Source organism: Tiliqua scincoides, chromosome 12, assembly GCF_035046505.1.
Source record: "Tiliqua scincoides isolate rTilSci1 chromosome 12, rTilSci1.hap2, whole genome shotgun sequence".
In the NCBI taxonomy this organism is placed as follows: domain Eukaryota; kingdom Metazoa; phylum Chordata; class Lepidosauria; order Squamata; family Scincidae; genus Tiliqua; species Tiliqua scincoides.
Genome location: NC_089832.1, coordinates 13,843,354 through 13,867,674, shown reverse-complemented (window position 1 = coordinate 13,867,674; position 24,321 = coordinate 13,843,354). Strand labels below are relative to the sequence as shown.

The 24,321-nt window shown below is 45.2% G+C and overlaps 1 protein-coding gene and 2 pseudogenes across 1 annotated transcript in view; all 3 read left to right on the top strand.

The window, feature by feature from the left end:
* LOC136663086 (connector enhancer of kinase suppressor of ras 2-like) overlaps positions 1-24,321 on the top strand; it is a 319,906-nt gene that overhangs the window by 120,568 nt on the left and 175,017 nt on the right. The window contains exon 3 of the mRNA XM_066640022.1: positions 21,727-21,929. Coding sequence (XP_066496119.1) covers positions 21,727-21,929 — 203 coding nt within the window. The remainder of the gene's footprint in view (positions 1-21,726; positions 21,930-24,321) is intronic.
* Positions 10,777-10,896, top strand: LOC136663431 (5S ribosomal RNA; annotated as a pseudogene).
* On the top strand, positions 18,381-18,500 carry LOC136663534 (5S ribosomal RNA; annotated as a pseudogene).

Sequence of the window (24,321 nt, the reverse complement as noted above, 5' to 3'; positions counted from 1 at the left end):
AAGACACACTTCATAACTGTAAAGTGCTGCCTTATAATGCAGTTCTCAATCCAAAGATGCTCTTAACAGAACAGCTTGGTAATTATTTATAAATATGAAGTAGAACAAATCTCCTTTATGGCCTCTTGAGATGTCATCTTTGCTTCTTCTTTTTTCTGTTGTGTTTTTGCAGGCTGATAAAAGAGTGTATGCTGCAAATGTCAAAGGGGCCAACCCAAAACCTCCTGGCACTTCAGGTGGTACTCTAGATGCCACTTTCCTTACCTGGTGGCATGTCAGCCTCTGCTCTTCCTTTCCTCCCTTCCTTTTCCTTGGATGAACTGATTGCTGCTGTCACCCCTTGGTGAATCATTGGGGGAGTCAAGGCCTGTGAGCCAATGGCAGGTTCCATGAACCTCCATGCCATAGCAGGACCAGTGTCAGACCTTGTTCCACCATCCTTGTACCTGGCTCTGCTGGGTATCTTCTGAATATTCTTTTACAGAATATTTAATCTACTGTTGATATCCAGTGATATATGATGACAGACACTTGATAATTGGCATGTAATGGTTTGACAATTGGCATGCAGAAATACATAATACTTGACAGTATTGAACATACTAGGTTTGTGGTGCTATTTAGTCTTTGGCAAACTTGGCCAGTGCTGGCATATGACATTTTGCATGTGATCCCAGGATGGTGTAGTGGTTCAGGAGTCAAACTTAGACCTGGAAGATCCAGTTCAAATCCCCACTCAGCCATGTAGCTGCCTGGGTGACTTTGGGCTAGTCACACTCTCTCTCTCTCTCTCTCTCTCTCTCTCTCTCTCTCTCTCTCTCTCTCTCTCTCTCTCTCTCAGCCTCACCTAGCTCACAGGTGTTGGTGTGAAGACAAAAGGAGGGGAGAAACAATGTTCATCACCCTAAGCTCCTTGGAGGAAGGGTGGTATAAAAATGTGAAAAATAATTAAATAAATCCGTGGAAAAATCAAGATAGTCAGCCGAAGCTGGATGGTCACCACCAGTGAAGCTGTAGTAGTTGCCTACACTGAGCAGATGACCTGTTAAGGCCCCTTCCAACTCCAACATTCAGATTCTATGTTAGTAAGTTGCATTTTATAGGGAAAATGCCATGTTCCAAATGCAATTTAAATTCAAGAGCAAACTTCACATAGGCAAATTTCAAAATGCCTCTGAATACTGGTTCATCTGAGCCAATTTTTTTGGTGGCATGGAGAAATCGTTGAATTCACAGTGTACAGAAATGAAACTGACTTCTATGTACGTTAGAAAGGTAACCTTTTCTTAAGGGGTGACAGAACAGTGTTCAGATGCTTGCTCTTACTTTCTTACTTTCTTACTTTCTTTCTTTTGTTTTGTTTTGTTTTGTTTTGTTTTGTTTTGTTTTGTTTTGTTTAAGGCTGCAATGGTAAGTCCTGAAGCAGGAAGAACCTTGGTGTGATTTAAACTGAATGCAAGTTTTTGGTGCTTCATTACACGGCTGTTTATTGGCTGACATGAAACTTGATTACTGTCCATTGGTGCATGTCCAAATTAATTTACTGAGTCCACATTGCCAGATGTGCTCTGACTCATACACAACCCAGTGTTACAATGTCAGTGGGTTAGTTATCTTTTATTCTTTTCCTCGCAGCCCTGATTGTCTGCGGCTCGCAATCTGCTCCAAAGAAAGACCCTAAAGGGGCAGCACAGAGTTGAAACGGAAATGAAATGAAACAAAAATTAGAACACGCTTTTGGTATTGGCAACCATTTTCTAATTGCTTGCTTAGAAAAGCTGCAGGTAGTTGTATGATGCGATGGGTCCCATTCGTGGGGAGAGTCACAAGCATCCTTTTGGGCCATTAGAAAATATCTGTGAAAATGGGAAGTACAGTTTCTTCAAAGCCATGGTCAGATTATTTCCAGTTCTGACACATCCATAGCCCAATCCTAACCTGCACTGGCGCAGCTGGGCCACATCCAGCACAGCTTAGGAGCAGGTTGGAAGTCTTCTCTGGGTAAGAATAGGAAATGGCAGAGATTTCCTCTTCCAAACTCACCCCTTCCCAAGCCTGATCCACCAGTTCGGGAACAGGGCTAGAATCTGGCAAAAGGACTGGATCCTGGCCCAACTTCCCACCTGCCTGCCCCCAGGACTGCCTACTGACTGGCCTCCCCCTACCCTGAAATGCCTCCTCCCCACCTCACCCCAGACACCTGTGCTGGCCTGGAAAGGCCGGCACAAACTTACTGGACCCGGAACCCGTGTTGGTGCAGAGAGGCCTGTGCATGTCCTTGCACCAGTCTCCCTGACTCCCAAGTCAGTGCACATGTGCTTTATGGCCAGCGCAAGGGCTTGCGCTGGCCCAAGTGCGCATTAGGATTGCGTCCACAACATGCTTTGTCTTCTGTGGTCTCCAACTTGGTATTCAGAAGTGATAGCCTTCAAACAGCCCAATCCTGAGCTGCCCGGAGCTGCAGGACCTGGCGGCTCCACAAAGGGCTCCCACCACATCCAGAGCCTCCCATGCTACTGCAGGAGGCTCCTTGGGAGAAGGGGACATTCATCCCCTTCCCCCGAGTAAGGGAAGCAGTCCCGCAATGGGACTACTCACTTTAGCGGCGACTGTTCGGTCACTGCTAAAGTGAAGGCGCTTGTGTAGGACAAGCAGCCCTGCCCGAGTACCCTGAATCCTGCGGAGCTTGGCTCCGTGGACCCGCTTCTCCCCCGCCCCAGGGAATGCCCCGACCATGCCTTCCTGGAACGCCTCCCCCATGCCCCCGGGAACGCCCCCATTCCCCTTTCCGCAGCCTGGAGGTTGCAGGCACCGCCGAGCTGCAGAACGTGGGCGCCCGCCAGGCAGTGGCTACGCGCTGGCCAGAGCTGAGCCACCTCCGGTGGGAGGCCAGCAGTAAGGAGGTGCGGCGCAACCCACAGGTTTGAGCTCAAAGGCTCCCAATATGTTGGAAGGCCAAAAGTGCTATTCTTGTATTCTTGGCTTTTAAAAAAATGAATAAAAATATGTATGTATTGGCAACCTTCAGTCTCGAAAGACTATGGTATCGCGCTCTGAAAGGTGGTTCTGGCACAGCGTCTAGTGTGGCTGAAAAGGCCAATTCGGGAGTGACAATCCCTTCCACACCGGGAGCAAGTGCAGTCTGTCCCTGGTCTGTCTCCCTGGCTATGGGCCTTCCTTCTTTGCCTCTTAGCCTCAGACTGTTGGCAAAGTGTCTCTTCAAACTGGGAAAGGCCATGCTGCACAGCCTGCCTCCAAGCGGGCCGCTCAGAGGCCAGGGTTTCCCACTTGTTGAGGTCCATCCCTAAGGCCTTCAGATCCCTCTTGCAGATGTCCTTGTATCGCAGCTGTGGTCTACCTGTAGGGTGCTTTCCTTGCACGAGTTCTCCATAGAGGAGATCCTTTGGGATCCGGCCATCATCCATTCTCACGACATGACCAAGCCAACGCAGGCGTCTCTGTTTCAGCAGTGAATACATGCTAGGGATTCCAGCACGTTCCAGGACTGTGTTGTTTGGAACTTTGTCCTGCCAGGTGATGCCGAGGATGCGTCGGAGGCAGCGCATGTGGAAAGCGTTCAGTTTCCTCTCCTGTTGTGAGCGAAGAGTCCATGACTCGCTGCAGTACAGAAGTGTACTCAGGACGCAAGCTCTGTAGACCTGGATCTTGGTGTGTTCCGTCAGCTTCTTGTTGGACCAGACTCTCTTTGTGAGTCTGGAAAACGTGGTAGCTGCTTTACCGATGCGCTTGTTTAGCTCGGTATCGAGAGAATGTGTGTTGGAGATCGTTGAGCCAAGGTACACAAAGTCATGGACAACCTCCAGTTCATGCTCAGAGATTGTAATGCAGGGAGGTGAGTCCACATCCTGAACCATGACCTGTGTTTTTTTCAGGCTGATTGTCAGTCCAAAATCTTGGCAGGCCTTGCTAAAACGATCCATGAGCTGCTGGAGATCTTCGGCAGAGTGGGTAGTGACAGCTGCATCGTCGGCAAAGAGGAAGTCACGCAGACATTTCAGCTGGACTTTGGATTTTGCTCTCAGTCTGGAGAGGTTGAAGAGCTTTCCGTCTGATCTGGTCCGGAGATAGATGCCTTCTGTTGCAGTTCCAAAGGCCTGCTTCAGCAGGACAGCGAAGAAAATCCCAAACAAGGTTGGTGCAAGAACACAGCCCTGCTTCACTCCGCTTCGGATGTCAAAAGGGTCTGATGTGGAGCCATCGAAGACAACAGTGCCCTTCATGTCCTTGTGGAAAGATCTGATGATGCTGAGGAGCCTGGGTGGACATCCAATCTTGGGGAGAATCTTGAAGAGGCCGTCTCTGCTGACCAGGTCGAAAGCCTTTGTGAGATCTATGAAGGCTATAAAGAGTGGCTGTCGTTGTTCCCTGCATTTCTCCTGCAGTTGTCTAAGGGAGAATACCATATCAGTGGTGGACCTGTTGGCTCGGAATCCACACTGCGATTCTGGATAGACGCTCTCTGCAAGTACCTGGAGCCTCTTTAGTACAACTCGGGCAAACAGCTTTCCTACAACGCTAAGGAGAGAGATGCCGCGGTAGTTGTTGCAGTCACCCCTGTCACCTTTGTTCTTGTACAGCGTGATGATGTTTGCATCCCTCATGTCTTGAGGTACTCCACCTTCTCTCCAGCAGAGACAGAGGATTTCATGCAGCTCAGTGACGAAGATCTCTTTGCAGCATTTTAGGACTTCAGCAGGGATGCTGTCTTTTCCAGGTGCCTTGCCAAAGGCAAGGGAGTCCAGGGCCACGTGAAGTTCTTCTAGGGTTGGTTCACTGTCAAGCTCTTCCAGCACAGGCAGGCACTCAATGTTGTTCAGTGCTTCTTCAGTGACTACATTTTCTCTGGAATATAGCTCAGAGTAGTGCTGCACCCAGCGTTCCATCTGCTGCGCCCGATCCTGGATGACCTCGCCTGTGGCAGACTTCAGAGGGGCAATTTTCTTCTGTGTTGGACCTAGGGCCTGCTTGATACCATCATACATCCCCTTGATGTTGCCCGTGTCAGCTGCTATCTGTATCTCGGAACAGAGCTGGAGCCAGTAGTCGTTAGCACATCTCCTGGCAGTCTGTTGGACTTTGCTGCGAGCAGTTCGGAGGACCTGCAGGTTGCGCTCACTGGGACAGGCCTTGTATGCTGCTTGAGCTCTCCTCTTTTCCTCAATGACTGGTGTCAACTCCTCAGAGTGGGCTTCAAACCAGTCTGCCGCCTTGTTGGTCTTCTTGCCGAATATGGACAAGGCGGTGTTGTAAACGGTATTCTTGAAATGTTCCCATCTGTTGGATGCGTTTGCGTCGGCCGGGCCTGGAAGAGATTCCTCAAGCGCTTGTGCAAATTCCTCCACTTTTCTCTGATCCCGGGTCTTGCTGGTATCAATGCGAGGTCTTCCTTCCTTTTTCGTGTGATACGGTCGCTTTGTTTGCAGTTTCACTCTGCTGCACACCAGGGAGTGGTCAGTGTCGCAGGCAGCACCATGATAACTGTGTGTGATCTTGATGCTGGGAAGGCTGGAGCGTCTGGTGAGGATCAGGTCGAGCTGGTGCCAGTGCTTTGATCTTGGATGTCTCCAAGAGACTCTATGTTGGGGCTTTGTGTTGAAGAATGTGTTGCTGACACAGAGACCGTGATGACAGCAAAACTCTAGCAGGCGTTGGCCATTTTCGTTCATCCTCCCAGTGCCAAACTGACCTAAGCAAGTGGGCCATGAACTGTTATCAGCACCAACTCTAGCATTGAAATCGCCGAGGATGAACAATGGCTCTTTTACAGGGATTTTCTTGACAGTGGTGGCCAGGTCATCATAGAATTTGTCTTTGGCTTCTGCTGGAGACGACAGAGTCGGTGCATAAGCACTGATGAGAGTGATAGGTCCTGCTGATGACTGGAGCTGCAGGGACAAAATTCTTTCACTTCCCACAGTAGGTGGGATGATGGATTTCAGCAGGGTATTTCTGACCGCAAAGCCAACGCCATGTTCCCTGGTTTCATTTGGTGGTTTTCCCTGCCAGAAAAATGAGAAATTTCTCTCCTTGACAGATCCGGAATCTGGCAGCCTAGTCTCTTGAAGGGCGACGATGTCCATCTGCAGTCTGCTCAGCTCCATGTCGATGACAGCTGTTTTGCGTGCGTCGTCTATTTCTTGCAGGTCATCAGAGAAGCCAGGTGTCATTGTCCTAACGTTCCAGGTGCCCAGCTTTAGGGCAGTAGTTTTCTGTTTTCTGTTGCATGGTGCAGAGTTGTCGATCCACTTGTTGGTTTTCACCCTAAACCCCACGCACCCCATGAGGTTAACGGACCGTGGCGAGGCAACACCTTACTGGCTGGGGACTGCCCAGCTTAAGGTGGGCGGTAGCTGCCCAATGAGATGCAATGATCTCTCCCACCGTCGGAAGCAGCCCCTGGCGTCATGCTCTACGCCAATCGAGCAAAGACTTATAACCGGTAAACTGCTGCTTCCCGTGTTGTGCCGACGCCGTATGGCGAAGTTGGAGTGTCCTCTCCAGTGCGCGAAGCCTGGGTAAAGAAGGTATGGAGGATAGGCTGTTACCCATGCAGCAAATCCCCCCTCTCCACGTCGCTGGAATGGTCCAATGGAAAGGCAGAAGCCAATACGGTTGGTTCCAGCGGCGTCGCAGGAGTTGCCAGAACGTGACTGTGTTCAGCCATGAACTGCCTAAGGGACTCCGGCTCCTGATTTTGCCTCGAGGTTGACTCCTGAAGCCTTTTCCAGAACTGGATGTAGCCACAAGGCAGTGGAGGTTTGAGGTCAGAGTTTCCTTCTCTTAGATGAGCTGCCTTCCTAGGCTGACGAGTCCCATCTACCCGGTGGCTGTTTAGTCGCCTCTTACGACAAGTACAGCCAAACTGAGGGCCTATTCTTAGCCCCCAGCCCCCAGGGTAAGAATAAAAGCTACATAAAATAAAAATAAATAAAAATAAAAGCTACATAATTCTCACTTCCAGCCACCTGTTTCTCAGAACAACACAGCTTCAGAGGAGGAGAGTTGATGTTCTCACATCAGCAGTTTCTTCACGGTTGCTTATACCTCAATTGCATTATAGCCAGTTTGCTGTCTGGTTAACCGAAACCACCCAAGGCAAGGATGTGGCTTCTCTTGGACAGGACACTCTGTTGTCAGTTCTGTTTTCTTTAAAGAAGTGGCGTTCCCATGACATGATCTTGGATCCATCTCAAACCTCAGGGAGCCACCGACAAGAGCCCAGTGGAGCAGGTGCCAGAGCAATCAGAGCTTCTCTTCTTTTCTCGGTGGCAGCCAACCAGCGTGTGCTGCCACTGTGTCGCTCTGCCCCTTCTCTCCTTTCAGGCCAGTTGGAAGGAGAGCAGAGGCTCTTGCAGTGCCATGGGACCAGCTTTGAAAGGCGGAGAGGAAAGGGAGTGTTGGGCAAGAGAGAGCAGATGGGTGGTGGAAGACTGAGGGGGTCTACTGAAGGTTTGACCAAAGCAACTCTTCTGAATCCAAATTCTCTAGCGGAATTTGTCCCAAGTATAGGGGTGTGTTTTTTGGTGATATTTTTCATCAAAATTTCTGGATTAAAATAGCAAATTCTGGTATTGTGTGTTTTTATTCCAAGGGTGCATTTTACTAAATTATAATTATAAATTATAATCACTATAAAAATGTCCTTGGTAGGTGATACGGGTGTTATGGTGTCAGCAGATGCAGCCACGATATTATTTCTGACTGGAAAAAGTAATTTATTTGAATTTCTTTTTATTTTAATTTCTGATTTAATTTCTGGAAAATATCTTACACACACACACACGCGCGCGCGCACGCACGCACGCATGCACGCACACACAGAGAGTCCTACCCATGTACATAAGAACATAAGAACAGCCCCACTGAATCAGGCCACAGGCCCATCTAGTCCAGCTTCCTGTATCTCACAGCGGCCCACCAAATGCCCCAGGGAGCACACCAGATAACAAGAGACCTCATCCTGGTGCCCTCCCCTGCATCTGGCATTCTGACATAACCCATTTCTAAAATCAGGAGGTTCCGCATACACATCATGGCTTGTACCCCATAATGGATTTTTCCTCCAGAAACTTGTCCAATCCCTTTTTAAAGGCGTCTAGGCTAGACGCCAGCACCACATCCTGTGGCAAGGAGTTCCACAGACCGACCACACGCTGAGTAAAGAAATATTTTCTTCTGTCTGTCCTAACCCGCCCAACACTCAATTTTAGTGGATGTCCCCTGGTTCTGGTATTATGTGAGAGTGTAAAGAGCATCTCCCTATGCACTCTCTCCATTCCCTGCATAATTTTGTATGTCTCAATCATGTCCCCCCTCAAGTGTCTCTTTTCTAGGCTGAAGAGGCCCAAACGCCGTAGCCTTTCCTCATAAGGAAGGTGCCCCAGCCCCGTAATCATCTTAGTCGCTCTCTTTTGCACCTTTTCCATTTCCACTATGTCTTTTTTGAGATGCGGCGACCAGAACTGGACACAATACTCCAGGTGTGGCCTTACCATCGATTTGTACAACGGCATTATAATACTAACCGTTTTGTTCTCAATACCCTTCCTAATGATCCCAAGCATAGAATTGGCCTTCTTCACTGCTGCCGCACATTGGGTCGACACTTTCATCGACCTGTCCACCACCACCCCAAGATCTCTCTCCTGATCTGTCACAGACAGCTCAGAACCCATCAGCCTATATCTAAAGTTTTGATTTTTTTGCCCCAATGTGCATGACTTTACACTTACTGACATTGAAGCGCATCTGCCATTTTGCTGCCCATTCTGCCAGTCTGGAGAGATCTTTCTGGAGCTCCTCACAATCACTTCTGGTCTTTACCACTCGGAAAAGTTTGGTGTCGTCTGCAAACTTAGCCACTTCACTGCTCAACCCTGTCTCCAGGTCATTTATGAAGAGGTTGAAAAGCACCGGTCCCAGGACAGATCCTTGGGATCTGTAGGATCTGTAGCCCTGGTTATTGTGCAAACCTGTACTTCAAAACACAATAGTGATGGTGAAAGCCTTGCCATGACCCATTTGAGGTCAGGTCACAATGCACAAATTAGTATTCTTGTCATCTTCACACTCGTCTTGCTTCAAAGCTGTTCGCTTTCTAAAACCAAACTAAACAAAGCACCAGAGGTTTCCCTAAGGGAATTTAAATAATAAAATGTCTGGGTTTGGTACCATTATTTCTCCTTTGAGTGAATGTTCCCAATTAATAGCCATTGTTGCATCACTTAAAGCAGATAAATGTCATCTTATGATAAATAGGGCAATAAAATAATGTCTTGAGGATGTTTGTGTTTCCTTAATACAAGGATATGGATGAGTCTGTGTTTGGCTAGTGGTAACGTTTGGGGCAGAAAGCTGGCGCTCTCAAAGGATTTGTCTGGTGTGGGGAAAAGGGGTAGCAAGATCTGGTCCAAGAGCCCCCACTCCTAGTGCCGGTGGCAGTCTGTCAGATGCCACCCTTGCCACTAACCTGAAGTGCACCAGCCGTCTCTGCTCTTCCCCCTTTCCCTGGATTTGAAAAGTAGAATGGAGCTGAAGAGGAAGTGTGGAGGATTGTGGAGATGTGGCCAGGTTCTCTTTGCCTTCTGCAGAGCTACAGCTGCTTCTGCTCTGCCCTTAGGCTGTGCCAGTTTTGCATAATTTACAGCAGCAATGAATTTTTGTTACCTTTGTACTCTCGATTGTTCAGCCTACCAGGCTAATATTAAATACAAAACTCATTTAATGCCTCCTCCCTTGAATTCCCCACCAGCTTTGCATTACAGAAACTCTGCCATTCAGGATCCAGCTTGGTCTCTTTGAAGTCAGTGACATCTTTTATTGAAATGAATGCTCCTTAATATAATCAATGCTGCTTCTGTGAATATTTACTGTAGTAATAAGAAAGAAAAGGGATATGGGGCCTCTGTGCCCTTTGATCTGAAAATATGCCTCCATAAAAAAAGATCTAACAGAGAAAGCAATATCTTAAAAGGGGAAAATCATTATACAAAGCAGACTGGGGCAGATTCATGAACTTGCTGGTCTGAAAATCTTGCACATAAAATGTGGCATGGGTCTGTCCACAGTCAGTACTGTAACACACGATGCATCACTTGAGAGTATGCGTGGACCATCCTATCTTCCATCATCCCATGCAGATGTTACATGATGAATTAATTTGTTTATATCCTGCTCTATCCCATGGGCTTGGAGTGATTAACAGCACAATCCTATGCATGCCTCTTCCATGTGTTCCATGGGGCTTTCTCCCAGGTTTTTTCATAGGATTGCAGCCTTAGGGCCCAATACTATCCAGCTTTCCAGTACTGATTGAGCCTTGCCAACAGGGCATAAGCTGCATACTGCGGTGGGAGGAGGCAGTCACGGCGACTTCCTCAAAGTAAGAGAACATTTGTTCCCTTCAGTCTGCATCATGGCTACGTAAGTGCTGGAAGGTTGGATAGAATTGGATCCTTAGGCCCAAATCCTAACCAACATTCCAGCACTGGCATAGCTGTGCCAATGGGGCGTGTGCTGCATCCTGCAGTTGGTTGGCAGTGACAGAGGCTTCCTCAAAGTAAGGGGATATTTGTTCCCTTACCTCAGGCTGCATTGTCCTTATGACAGTGCTGGAAAGTGGGTTAGGATTGTGCCCTGATGGAAAGATTTCGGATTCTTGTTCACTGAGTCAATGCTAAACAGTGACAGACCTTTAAAAGCGTTTTGGAAGCTTTATTTTACAGCTATTTACAGTTTGGATACAGGCATTTACCCTTTAGCAGCAACTGTTACCCTGCAGATGCCTGATCTTGTCTGATCTTGGAAGCTAAGCAGGGTCAGGCCTGGTTAGTACTTGGATGGGAGACCGTCTGGGAATACCGGGTGCTGCAGGCTTATACCATGATCTCGGAAGCTAAGCAGGGTCAGGCCTGGTTAGTACTTGGATGGGAGACCGCTTGGGAATACGGGTGCTGTAGGCTTATACCATAGTCTTTCGAGACTGAAGGTTGCCAACCATCTCCCTATACTGAACACTATCTCCCGATCTTGTCTGATCTCGGAAGCTAAGCAGGGTCAGGCCTGGTTAGTACTTGGATGTGAGACTGCCTGGGAATACCGGGTGCTGTAGGCTTATACCATAGTCTTTCGAGACTGAAGGTTGCCAACCATTTACCCTTTCCTTCTTCCTAGTTTCTCAGAGAACCACACCCAGAACTTCATATTTATACTATGAAACAAACAAGACACCCATGTGACACTGCATGTCACTTCCACCTCCATATTTGGCATACTTTGACCCTGGTGCCTGGTTCCAGCCCTAACTGGAAAGTTATTTTACCCTTCTAAGGCAGAGTTTATGTCCCACAACTTTGGTTACACAAGACCCTGGAATTTTCCTTTTGGGAAAGCTATGACGTGTATGTTCTCCTTTGTGCAGGTCAACTTGACGTACTGGCTTCTTCTATCCTATTTTTAACAAAACACCAGTCCTTTTCCTGGCTCCTATTTTCAGTTATTTTCTTCATCTAAAGAGAAGTTAGGTTAACCCTCTAAAATCTCTATCAGTGTCTATCTATCTCTATTAGTGTCTTTTCCCCTAAATGTTAATAGCCCTGTCCTCATGGAACTTAAGCTATTAAAAGCAACAGTCTGTCTTCACCCCAGCATGGCATCTTATGTAGTGGCTGTTGATGGTGTCTCTTCTGTGTTGCTTTGTTTTACAGTGCTTTTCGATTATATTCTTTTTTATTGTTGTTGGCACTTAAAGAATCATAGAGTTGGAAGGGACCTAAAGGTCATCTAGTCCAACCCCCTTCCTGTAGCAGGAAATCCTCCTAGAGCGTCTCCAGAAGATGCTTGTCAAGCCTCTGCTTGAAGATCTTCACTGAGGAAGAATCTACCACCTCTCTTGGCAATCTGTTTCACTGCCAAACTGCCCTGACCATCAGGGATTTTTTCCTGATGTCCAATCAGAATCTCTTCTCCTGCAGTTTGTACCCATTCGATCTACTTTCATAGGCAGTTGCAATTAAATTTGCCCCTTCTCCCATGTGACAGCCCTTCAGGTATTTGGAGAGTTGTCTCATATCCCCTCTCAGTCTTCTCTTCTCCAAGCTGAATATACCAAGTTCCCTCAACCTTTCCTTGCAGGGCTTGTTCTCTAGCCCTCTGAACATCCTAGTCGTTCTCCTTTGAACCCACTCCAGTTTGGCTGCATCTTTCTTTAAGTAAGGTGTCCAGAATTGGACACAGTACTCCAGGTGAGGTCTGAAAAAGAGCACTCGCTTTGCTCTTATGGCAGTGATGTGCACGATAGCGGAATCAAGCAAGTCAGCCAGTGCCATTTTGGTTCACTTCTACTGTGAGTATATAATTAATTGTACCGGGGAAATCAAAATGGCCAACTGAAACTGCCAAAATTTCTTATTTAAAAGGGGATTGGACAAGTTTCTGGAGGAAAAATCCATTACGGGGTACAAGCCATGATGTGTATGCGCAACCTTCTGATTTTAGAAATGGGCTATGTCAGAATGCCAGATGCAAGGGAAGGCACGAGGATGAGGTCTCTTGTTATCTGGTGTGCTCCCTGGGGCATTTGGTGGGCCGCTGTGAGATACAGGAAGCTGGACTAGATGGGCCTATGGCCTGATCCAGTGGGGCTGTTCTTATGAAATCAAAATGGCACTGAAAACAAATTCAGTCCAAATTCATTCTATTTCAAAAAGAAAATAATGCAGTCCCAACTGTGGTACTGATAGTATCTCTAGAACTGTCCCTAGTAGGTAGTCAGATTTCAGCTGCCAGGTCCTGGGAATGCCACCGAAGCAGTCCCAACCATCAGGTGCCAATGACAACAATCAGAAAAGGTGCTGCAGAGTAAATATTCCCTTGAAATGAATGAGAGCATGGGAATCCCGTTTCCTTTTGGTGGGGTTTATTATTATTGCTAAATTTATTTTAAAAATATTTGTATAGAGCTTTTCATCAGATGGTTGCATAGCAAAATAAATAAGAAGATGTTTCATGGTTTAAAAAAAAAGAGTCAGCAGTGAACAGCCACTGGAAAAGATGTTATGTGGGGGTGAATATCAGCAGATGCTGTCACCTTGAGAAATATGGTTTTTCCTTTGTCCAGTTAGGAGGAGTAGTCACTGTTGCACTCCATGCTAAATTCTGTGCTTGTGGGGACTAGCATTTGATGTTGCTAACTCCAGATACCAAAATTTTTGGGCTGGTCCAACAATGGAATTAAAATGAAACTATTGAGTCTGAGGTCAGTGTAATAAAATTACTCTGCCTGCTGTGCTTTGCTACACTTAAGAACATAAGATGAGCCCTGGCGGATCAGGCCAAGGATCAGCTGTGCATAAGCAACAGTTTTATGCACACATCATCCCTTAAACTGGAGAAGATTGCATCGGAGCCCTAACGCTACTTTCCTTGGTTTTTAATGTTATTTAAATGTAAAGATGTTCCACTGATGTAATAAGGACCAGGTCAAGCATGTTTTATTTATCAAGAGGGAGGGGGGCTATAAATAGTAGGAGCTGGAACCCTTCCAAGAAGTTCAGCAAGGGTAAACCAGAGCTTCTTAGTTAGGCATTTGATGTGCCCATTTAAATGGATCAGATTAACTTTCCTAATAAAGAGCAGAGCCACCAAATTACATTTAATAAAGTAGGCAATGATTCACGCAGTTGTGGATTAAGCATTCTGCTATACATTGACATCGCCAAATCACACACAAGCTCAAAATACAAATTGGAGTTTTATGAATTGGGAGTGTGGGATTTCCCCTGTCATAGCAACTCTTGCAGACAAAATAACAGGAATTCCACAAGACACATTTTTTTTTCCCCTGCACAACAATAAGTTAAATTATAAGGAAGTAGATTTCGGTGATGAGACATTGTGAGTTTTAGGTCATGTTGGGTTCAACTGCCTCTTCTTCAAATACCTCAGTCTTTTGCCCATGAAGTGTGTGATTATCATCATTACCCAATTAAAAACACAGCAGTAGAATGACAAGACTGGCAAGGCATGAATAACACCTGACATGGGGGATTCTTTAATCAGACTTTTTCTGGCTTATTAGACTCCCCCCCCCTTTTTCTACATCTCATTTAACAATGGGAGAGCTTGCAATTTTAACATTGCCGTCATTGCAGCTTTTGTCACTGCAGAAAAGCACAGCTCACTTCTCGTGCCTGGACATCTGCCTCTGTATGATGGTTGTTAGGAGAGTGTCCTTAATTGATGGTGAAAAGATTACTTCCCCCCTCCCCAGGTAGCTCTTTATACAGTAGAAATTTGTGGTCTTTGGTCTGTATCCTCTAATCTTATGAATATGCATAATAAAATGATATGCAGAATCCTTTCAGAGGATCCTGAAGGAACAGGGAACCATTCCTCTCTGGTGTGCACCAATGTTTTAACCAGGGTTTTCAGGCCACAGTTAGAGGTTCTTTAGGATCACAGGAAGAAGTGAATCCAAGGCCAGGGCTGTCAGGAGAGAGCTTTACTCGGCAAAAACTTAACATCTACTTACAGAAGTACCTTTGGGCATCTAGAGGCATCCCAGGCACAGCTTTTCAGGTGACTCTATGGATGACACCATCTGCCAGTGTCCAGTGAGGGCTGAGAGCAAAGCAATAGCTATAGGCTTTTATAGGTTAGCTGTTTACATCACTGACTTATCAGGAAATCTGTGGTAATTGGCAGGAGATGGACTACTTGACAGCAGAAATGATATATGCCTGACTACAGTCAGGTTTCTCATAAGCAACTGCAACAGATAGTAAGCAGGCTGATACCAGCAAGATACGTTCCCACCATTAGAGAGAGGGGCTATCAAGCAGGTTCATCTAGATAGAGCAGTGGTTTCCAAACTTTGTAGCACCAGGACCCACTTTTTAAAATCTCTATTAGGACCCACCCACAAGACTTAAATCTGGAAAGAAATAATGTTTTTACATACTGTCATGTAACGACCAGAAAAAAAGATGCTCCAATATTTTTCTCCCTATGCTTGCAAACAGCAGGAGCTGAGCTCTTTGCAGGACAATTAGCAGCTATCTGATTTTTGAAAGCCTCATTTTCATTGAAGGCTTACTTAACTGTTATGGGACCCACCAAAAATCAAGTCACAAATCAGTGGTTTGTGAGCCACTGAGTTAAAGAATAGCACAGCCTGTGGTCAAGAGGTGGACACTCCTTATCCTCTTATGCTCCAAACATGAGCAAGTGCAGTGGCCAAGGCTCTTGGTTGAATTCCAAGTTCTTGGGATGGGAACAGCTCAGCAACAAAGCAGGTGGTTCCCAGGGACCAGGAGACACACTGAATATGGTTGACAGGCACACAAGATGGAAGAGGGTGGCTGGGCCTTGCACTGGCCGTTACAACTAATTTACAGTTTAATTTTCAAATGTTACCATTGGTTGGATGAAAGGAAAGACTCTCCTATTGTTTTCCATCAATATTAGCCAAAGCAGGACTGGCAATTCAGTTACCTTTGCTTGGATGAATGTTTCTGCCTCACTTTCTCTAGGGCACTGGGGTCATGGGTCAATCTACACAACACTGATCTAGATTTTCCAAGGTTACTGGTATCGAAGAGGGCTCATAACAGACCTTCCTGGTTTTACCTGAGTATCTGTTCAATTCCATTCCCCCAAATTTGCAAAGAGAGAGTTCGGGGAAGTTCTTCCAAACAGCAGAATATTTGACCTACTTTATACAAATTTCATGAGGAAATTGGATGCGAGTTATTCTAAATTGTGGTTTTGTTTTTGTTCTTAAATATGTGCATCTTTCGTGACAGCCAAATAACTTCGTGGTGATACTCAGTAAGCAGGTATAAAAATGCATGCCTAGCAGTGGGGAGCTGCATCTCAGATGCCTGACCAGCTTCGTGGTGTTATTTAAAACACACACTTTAAATACCATGAACTTTATATAATGATGAGTGAAGATGTTGGCTTGTCATTCAGGAGTTCTGTTGTTTTTCCTTCCATTCATCAGTCAGCTCGATTTGCGGTGCCCTTTCCTTTCTCTGGTATTTGTCTCTCAGCTGCAGGAAAAGTGTTGCATCCTTGAAATACCAAACAGCACCAAAGCCAAATGGTAGAGGAAGGTGAGGCTGGTTTGCTGCTTGCATGAACGTATTTGAGGACAATTGACTGCAGTTGGATGATGGTCAACTGCAACCCACAGGACTGTACCATCCACAAGGAGGTTTACTTGCCTCCGCCCATCGTCCTGTCTGTATTGATTCTCCTGCTGTTCTTTGGATTCTAAAAGGAATCCAACTCCCTACTCATCTCTTCTCCACCCTTCTCCTTCTGCTCTGTCCCCTTCTTTTTGAATCCAGGGAGCAGGGGGAGGAAGAGAAACTTCTTGGAAGGATGGGGAAAGCTGAGGATTGTTGAAGGGTGAGGATCAGTGGGAAAAGGAGGGAGTAAAACAGTGCATAACACTGACCCATTCAGGAAAGGGTCTTCCAAAGCAATGAACTCTGAGGAGGAGGAGAAAGGAGATGACACCCAAAGTAGTCTTCTTTTCCTGAGAGGCCAAATGTACATAATAACAGAATGAGAGGAACATTCATTTCTTACTCTATATTCCAGGTAAAGAAGATAACATTTGGAGCACTTCCATACTTTTCATGAGGTCTTGGACATCACCCTTACAACCCAGAGAGACAGTATGGTATAACCGTGAACATGTTGGACTAAAAGTGGGACACAGCTTCTAATTGGCACTCCGCCATGAAAGCTCACTGTCCTTCAGTCTGACCTACCTCACAGGGTTGTTATTAGGACTAAACGGAAGGGGGAAGAAACCTTAAATGCAGTGCTCTAACCTTTGCAGAGAGGTAACTGGTATCGAACAAACCTTCCCGGCTTTACCTGAGTATCTGTTTAAACACATACTGGAAATTCCTGTTGTTACCCTGCACATGCCTGATCTTGTCTGATCTCGGAAGCTAAGCAGGGTCAGGCTTGGTTAGTACTTGGATGGGAGACCACCTTGGAATACGGGGTGCTATAGGCTTATACCATAGTCTTTCGAGACTGAAGGTTGCCAGCCATTTGTTGTGAACCCTTTCTAATTCCAGTTATTTTCCATTAAGATGTGTGTATTTACAGGGAGGGTTAGCAATAAGCATGGGAGGTCTATCCCATTTTGCATCACCCCCAGAGTTGATATTTTAAGCCTCCCCCCCCCCCAAAAAAAATAAAAAATATTAGTACTTGTGAAGCTTCTCTGTTCACATGCCTGTTTGCATGGACAGGAAAGTATTGCATAAATTGTCCGTTAAGAATTTGCAAATACCAGCACTGAAAACAGCTTGTGCTTTATTAAACAACAGTTAATAATAACAAATGCAGAACATCATCAACTTCTCAATAGCATCTCTACTATCTCAGCTGTTTTGGATAAATTTGATCAAATTAATGTCATATTTAGGGGATTAAACCTATATATATATAGGTCTATCCCATTTTGCATCATCCCCAGAGTTGATATTTTAAGGTTTAGGTTTAATCCTCTAAATATATATTTATTATAGGTTTAGGTTTAATCCTCTCTCTCTCTCTCTCTCTCTCTCTCTCTCTCTCTCTCTCTCTCTCTCTCTCTCTATATATATATATATATATATATATATATATATATATATATATATATATAAGAAATAGATAGGTTTAATTCTGCTTCTCTTCCCCCCCCCCCCATTTATGCATTTATTAGTTCTAAAAGTGTGCTAATTCTCTTTTGAAGACTTGGATTCCCTCCCAGTAATTTTATGTCAATTACAAAATTGTCTGTTTAATCATTCATTTGGCTTTTGGGTGCAAGCATTTTATTTCTCATTGGCTCAAAGCTTTGGGGTAGATATTTAGCTTTGGGATTTATATGATGGTGGTGATGAACACATTTCAGCTAGAACTGCATTAACATGTGATCTGAATCAATAAAATGTGAATTGCTGAAAATAGGTTTGTGTTACAAGAAAAGCTTGTCCCTGAGGACCAAAGTAGACATCACAACAAACTTGAGATACTGCTAAAAGTAGCAGCCACATTGTCTTGATTGGGGATATGCAGAATGGTGGAGTAGTTAGAGCACTGAACTTTGACCAAGAGGACCTGGGATTGATGAACCTCTGCTCAGGAATAATGGAGATTTCCTGGATGATCCTGGGTGTGTCCCACACATTGGGTTTTTTTCTGAAAGTAGCAAGGCAGACCCAATACAGATTCCCTTCTTGCAAATGTTCAAAATACAAAAGAATACTTTCGTCCCTGACTTCCAATTCCCAGCTGATGCTGCTTTGTAGGCAAGCCACTTGGGAACATTCCAAGTATTCCTGCAGTCAAGCAGCAACTGTTACCCTGCACATGCCTGATCCCGTCTGATCTCAGAAGCTAAGCAGGGTCAGGCCTGGTTAGTACTTGGATGGGAGACCGCCTGGGAATACCGGGTGCTGTATGCTTATACCATAGTCTTTCGAGACTGAAGGTTGCCAACCAATCTGACATAAAAACATAAGAAGAGCCCTACTGGATCCGGCCAAAGGCCCATCTAGTCCAGCTTCCTGAATCTTGAAGTGGCCCACCAGGTGCCTCAGAGAGTATACAAGACAATAAGAGACCTGCATCATGGTGCACTATCTCTCTCTCTCTCTCTCTCTCTCTCACTTTTCTTGTCTATATATCTAGATGATGAGCCCTTCAGTTGTTCTATTCACTATGTGGATGGTGCAGCACTAACAATAGTTCCAGCTCGGACTTGAATCCTATAACAGGCTCTCTATTGAACACATGGAGGGGGAAGCAGGGCTATGCCCACTAACCATGCCCCTCCAAATCCATGCATTCAGCTAAATGTGTGGCTGGACCATCTCCCCCATATGTGTCCAGCTGCAGGCATCAAGGGACTCCTTTCATGTGTACGGTTGAAGGAATCAATGTTAGGGGCCATTAACAGCAGAGATATGAATGCCACAGGCATGAATGCAACAGGTGATCCCAAACTTTCTGTTCCCATTACCAAACACATGAGGGGAACAAGCGAACATGGCCATTTAAGATGGGGTAATGTTTAAGTGACATGTGATTGGGAATTAGTCACATGGGTTTTCCCCACACATTCGGCACATAAATAAATAAATAAATAAATAAATAAATAAATAAATAAATAAATAAAATCTCTTTCTGAAATTTGATGTGCACTTTTCTAGATAACAACGGAATGCTAATTCTGTACTGGATTCTGTCTTTTAAAAAAATAAAAATGACTGATTGAGATGGACCAAAACCAACTAGTTTCTTGAATTTATGTGGAAATCAAAAGTCATTTTCTTCCCCTTTCTCCATGGGTCTCAGTGCAGGAAGTATGTGTTCCAAAGCACAATATCATCTCTTATGAGTGCACATGTCAAAAATCAGATAGGGCTGGTTCGGGTGCAAAAATATCATCTAGATTGGCCCAATAGCATTTAAAGAGTCACTGGTGAATCATTGCATGTGGTCTAAAGTGGGGGGGGGGGGCTGGAGAAGAGATGGGGCAGCCCTCTGCACTGTTGCCAGTTTTTTTTTTAAATAAACAGTCTTTTCAGCCTAGTCCTCCTTGCCTGTGTTTGTCATTTGTTCTAACATACCTCCAAGTCACGTTGTGCATGTTGTTAACATAACAGGTGAGAATGTAATACTGGCCCTGTGGTGAAGGGAACTAACAAAGCAGACCCATTTTATCCAGCACTTGGGAATTGGCTGGCTGAGAGAGGGGGAAACATCAGCTTATCTGAATTGCAGCAACTCTGAGTTGTTTGCTTTTTCTATAGCTGATAGTGATAATGGCCTTTCCTGATAGGAAATTGGCACGCTCCCAGGGTATCTAGAGAGAGATGACTTATGGGCAGACACAGTGACTTGCCTTGTTAGCTCAGGAGCAGAGAAAGTGGGACACTGAAAAACAAGCAGGAGGAACGAACTGGGATGCCAATCATGACTTGAGCAGTTAGAATGCTCAATTAGAGCTGTAAGTATTGCTGTCGTGTTACACTCCCACTCCATACACATCCAACTGCAAGTGTGTGACTGGTCTGTAGATTGGTAGTCTCCTCTCTTCTCCACACTTCCTTTCTTGCTTCTTACTACCTTTTCAAATCCAGCAAGCCTGGGTGAAGGAGAATAAGAGGTGGCTCTTGCTGGTTTTTCTTGCTCCTTTCCTTTTGAATCTAGAGCAGAGTCTTTCTCAATGTTTGTCCTCTGCTGTACCATTCACTTGGTCCACCTATTCAAAATACTACCAAATGTAACTGGTGATACTTCTCGGTTGGGAGGCCAAATGCAACACAACAAACACCAGTAAGAGGCTTAGTATGGATGGGAGGGCTTTTTAGAAAACTGAGAAGCATGCTTTGCAGCCTCTTACCTGTTTGTTGTGTTGTGTTCCTGGTCTCACTGCTGGGTGGCAGGTGTCCAGAGGTCTCGTGAGTACCACCGGACATCACTTCAAGTGTCGCTGGTGGTACCCGTACTACTGGTTGAGAAACACTGACCTAGGGAGAGGGAGGAGGCAGATGCTGAAGCCCACCAATCTGCCTGAGGCAACGGTCTCAGGTGGCCTCATGGATGTGCCGGATTTGGTTGTGAGATATTCAGTGATGGTTATAAAAAAATTTCTAATGGGAGAGCTGTAAAAGTGGAATAAGCAGTCTTATCTAAAAGTTGTAATATTAACACTCCACATGGGTATTCTATTGTGTTTTTTTTTAATTTGTGCATTGTTCACTTCCTTTCCAATGTGACAAGAAATAAAAGCTGAATATCTTAGTATATATTGATTGCTCTTAACAGCTGAAGCAGTTCTACTGGTGGCTCCAGCTGCCTGTTTGGATGGCCTCTGGGTCAGGAAGTGCCAGTTCTCCTTGGTCTGCATCTCTCCATGCCGGACTGCAGATGTACAAGAGCCATATGTAGCCTCTATTTCTGCCCATTCCAGGGTGGTGTTTGGATTTGCATGAATGGTCAGATACAATATTGTTCCTCCTCAGGACTGGCCCATCCATGAGATTGCTGAGGCAATTGTGTAAGCCATTTTTGCTCAACATTGCATATACACAAACAGGGACCATATGTGTACACCTGTGGGCCAGGCAGAAATGGATTAAGGCAGTAAGTTGGCAAGAATTCCTTGGATTCAGGAAGAAGAGTGGAATGAAAGAGGAAGTGTGGTGCAGAGTAGAGTGGCTCATCCTACTCTTCTGATGTGAAAAGGAAGAGACTCTCTGGCCCACCATTCTCTCCTCCATATTTTTTTTCCTTCCACTTTGCACCCCTCCCCCTTTTTAATTCAGGGAGCAGAAGAAGGAAGGGTGGTAGAGGAGGTCTTCTGGTGCACTAGTCGGTAAGAATGGAAAAGTAATTGTTTGGCATTTGACATGCTAACTCGGGTGATGGGACGTTTTAGGTGAGCCTTCTATAAGGAAATACCTGAGCTGTGCCCAGAGTTGTATAATTCAGATCATGAACCGTAAGCACAGTTGAGTAAAGCTGCCATGAGACTTAAGGACCCAGTGAGACAGACATCTAAATACATAAATAAACATGTGTTTGTGATTCAAAAGTGGAGCAAAATCCAAGCAAGTCTAAAATGTTTGCAGTAATTCCATTTCCTGCTTTTAAAAATGTACCACACGTCTTGTTTGCTTTCAGAATTATGGCTTGGAGACAGAAAACCTGCGAACTCTTTCCCACAAGCTGAATGCCTCAGCCAAAAATCTTCAGAACTTCATAACAGGTAGAAGAAGGAGCGGCCATTATGACGGCAGGGCCTCCAGAAGACTGCCAAATGATTTTCTTACCTCTGTTGTTGACCTGATTGGTGCTGCCAAGAACTTGCTTGCCTGGCTAGACAGGTAATTGAGTTTCAAGCCTTTTTCAAAAAGAGAGAATCCCCCCCCCCTTCAGCATTCAGTTCCTGCTTGGTAAATTTGACATTTCTAGAGTTGAAGATAAATAGGTGCCTATTGAAGGAGCCGGTTGTAGAGCTGGGAATCTCTCACTTTGGGGCAAGTGCCAATCGGATTTTACTCACAGGGCTGTGCACAATTTTCATCTGTTTCCGTTTTGTTGGAATAGAAAAATCATATCCAAAACACCGCATGTTGTACAAATCTTCACCTTTTGACAAGTTATTTGGCCCCATGCTTTTTCTTCATTGCTGTTTGATCTGTGCCGCCACCACCCAAATTTGGTGTCTGACCACTGCTGCTTCTTTTCCAAATTAAATGCTGGCTAAAAGTCTAAGCTGAGAACCAGACTTCCCTGGTTTCAATCTTGCCTCTATCAGGAATTCACTAGGCAGCTTTATGCAAGCTGCTCCTCTCAGCCTTGGTCTTCCCCATCTGCAATATGGGGATAATAATACTTTTCTTACAGGGTTACTGCAGGGACAATGTTAAGATAATACAAAGAAAGTGCTTTGCATACTCAAAAAGCATTATACAAACACGAGTTATTCAGTCTTACCCAATCTTAGTATTCTTATTCAAACAGGATGGTCAAGTCACTCACAACACAATTTGTTTCATTGATGCATCTGTCTTTTTATTCTGAATTAAAGTAAAAGCGACTTCAGGGTCCAATCAGGGTTGGAGGAGGCATTTAACCATTTCCCATCATGCCTCATTCTGGAACAGGAAAACGATGCCATGAACTTTGTTGTAGGACCCAAGAGGGAAGCTTCTGACGAAACCTTCCTTTTCAGGGCTATTAGCAACTTTGGAAGCAGAGTGATTTTGTGAGTAACTTGACACACAAGCAAAGGATTAAATGCCCCCTCCCCCGTGTGTCGTGGTCCCACTTCTTATTTGGTTTGCTGTCCTCCCTCTGCAGCTGCAGTAATTCAGAAAAAAAGGACAGATGCATTAAGGTGGTGTTGTATCTGGGTTGACTTGTCACGAAGTGGGTGACATCACAGTGTCACTGAGGACACTGACACTGAGAGCAAATGAGGGTCATCTAAACCAGCATTTCTGAACCTTTGTCCCCTGCTGTACCACTCCACATGGTCCACCTATTTAAGGGACATCCACTAAAATTGAGTGTTAGGAGAGTTTGGACAGAAAAAAGAAAATTTTTCTTTACTCAACATGTAGTTGAGTTGAGTGTAGTTGTGAACTTTTAGTTGAAAAGCGGTATATAAATACTGTTAATAATAATAATAATAGTTAATATGTGAAACACTTTGCCACAGGATGTGGTGATGGTACTGGGCCTAGATGCACTACTACTACTACTACTACTACTACTACTACTACTAGTAGTAGTACTAGTACTAGTACTACTACTACATTTAAAGGGGGACTGGACAAATTTCTGGAGGAAAAATCCATCATGGGTGACAAGCCGTGATGTGTATGTGCAACCTCCTGATTTTAGAAATGGGCTATGTCAGAAGGCCAGATGCAAGGGAGGGCACCAGGATGCAGGTCTCTTGTTGTCTTGTGTGCTCCCTGGGGCATTTGGTGGGCCAGTGAGATCCAGGAAGCTGGACTAGATGGGCCTATGGCCTGATCCAGTGGGGCTGTTCTTATGTTCTTAACTACAATTCCCAGGAAGCCTTGCAGGTCTCTTGTTATCTGGTGTGCTCCCTGGGGCATTTGGTGGGCCACTGTGAAATACAGGAAGCTGGACTAGATGGGCCTTTGGCCTGATCCAGCTAGGCTGTTCTCATGTTCTTAAGGGGGAGGGGCAGGTTTTTTGCTGAAATGTTTGCTTCACAGATGGGGCGCTTTCCAACAAGCAGCCTCCCCCCTCCACCTGAATGGTGAAGTAGTCCAGTTACTGCATCAGGAAGTACGTGTTTAGAACAGCCCTCGTTTTTCTTGAGCGGATAAGTAAAATATTAGGTCTTGTTCATGCATAAGCTACATCCAGGTACATCTGTTTCATGCACATTCCATTCAGTGCTGGTACGGTCTATATATGGTATTCCCTGATGGTTGATCTGTGAAAAATAGTCAGGTACATCCATTCATATGGGAAAATGGACCCAGGTGTAGACAGACAGCATTATGTGTGAATAGCCTTATTATGCTTTGCTGTGACCTGCTTGCAAACAGATATGTAGTGCAACCCTATGGGTGTCTACTCAGAAGTCATTGAGTTCACTGGAGTTTACTTCCAGGTAAACTGGCATAGGATTGTAGCCTTGGGGATCCAAACCCAAGACTTACTGAGTCTGATTTGAATCCAGCTACTTCTTCCCCGGAATGAAGTGGCTGAATCATGGTAGGACTCTTTGAG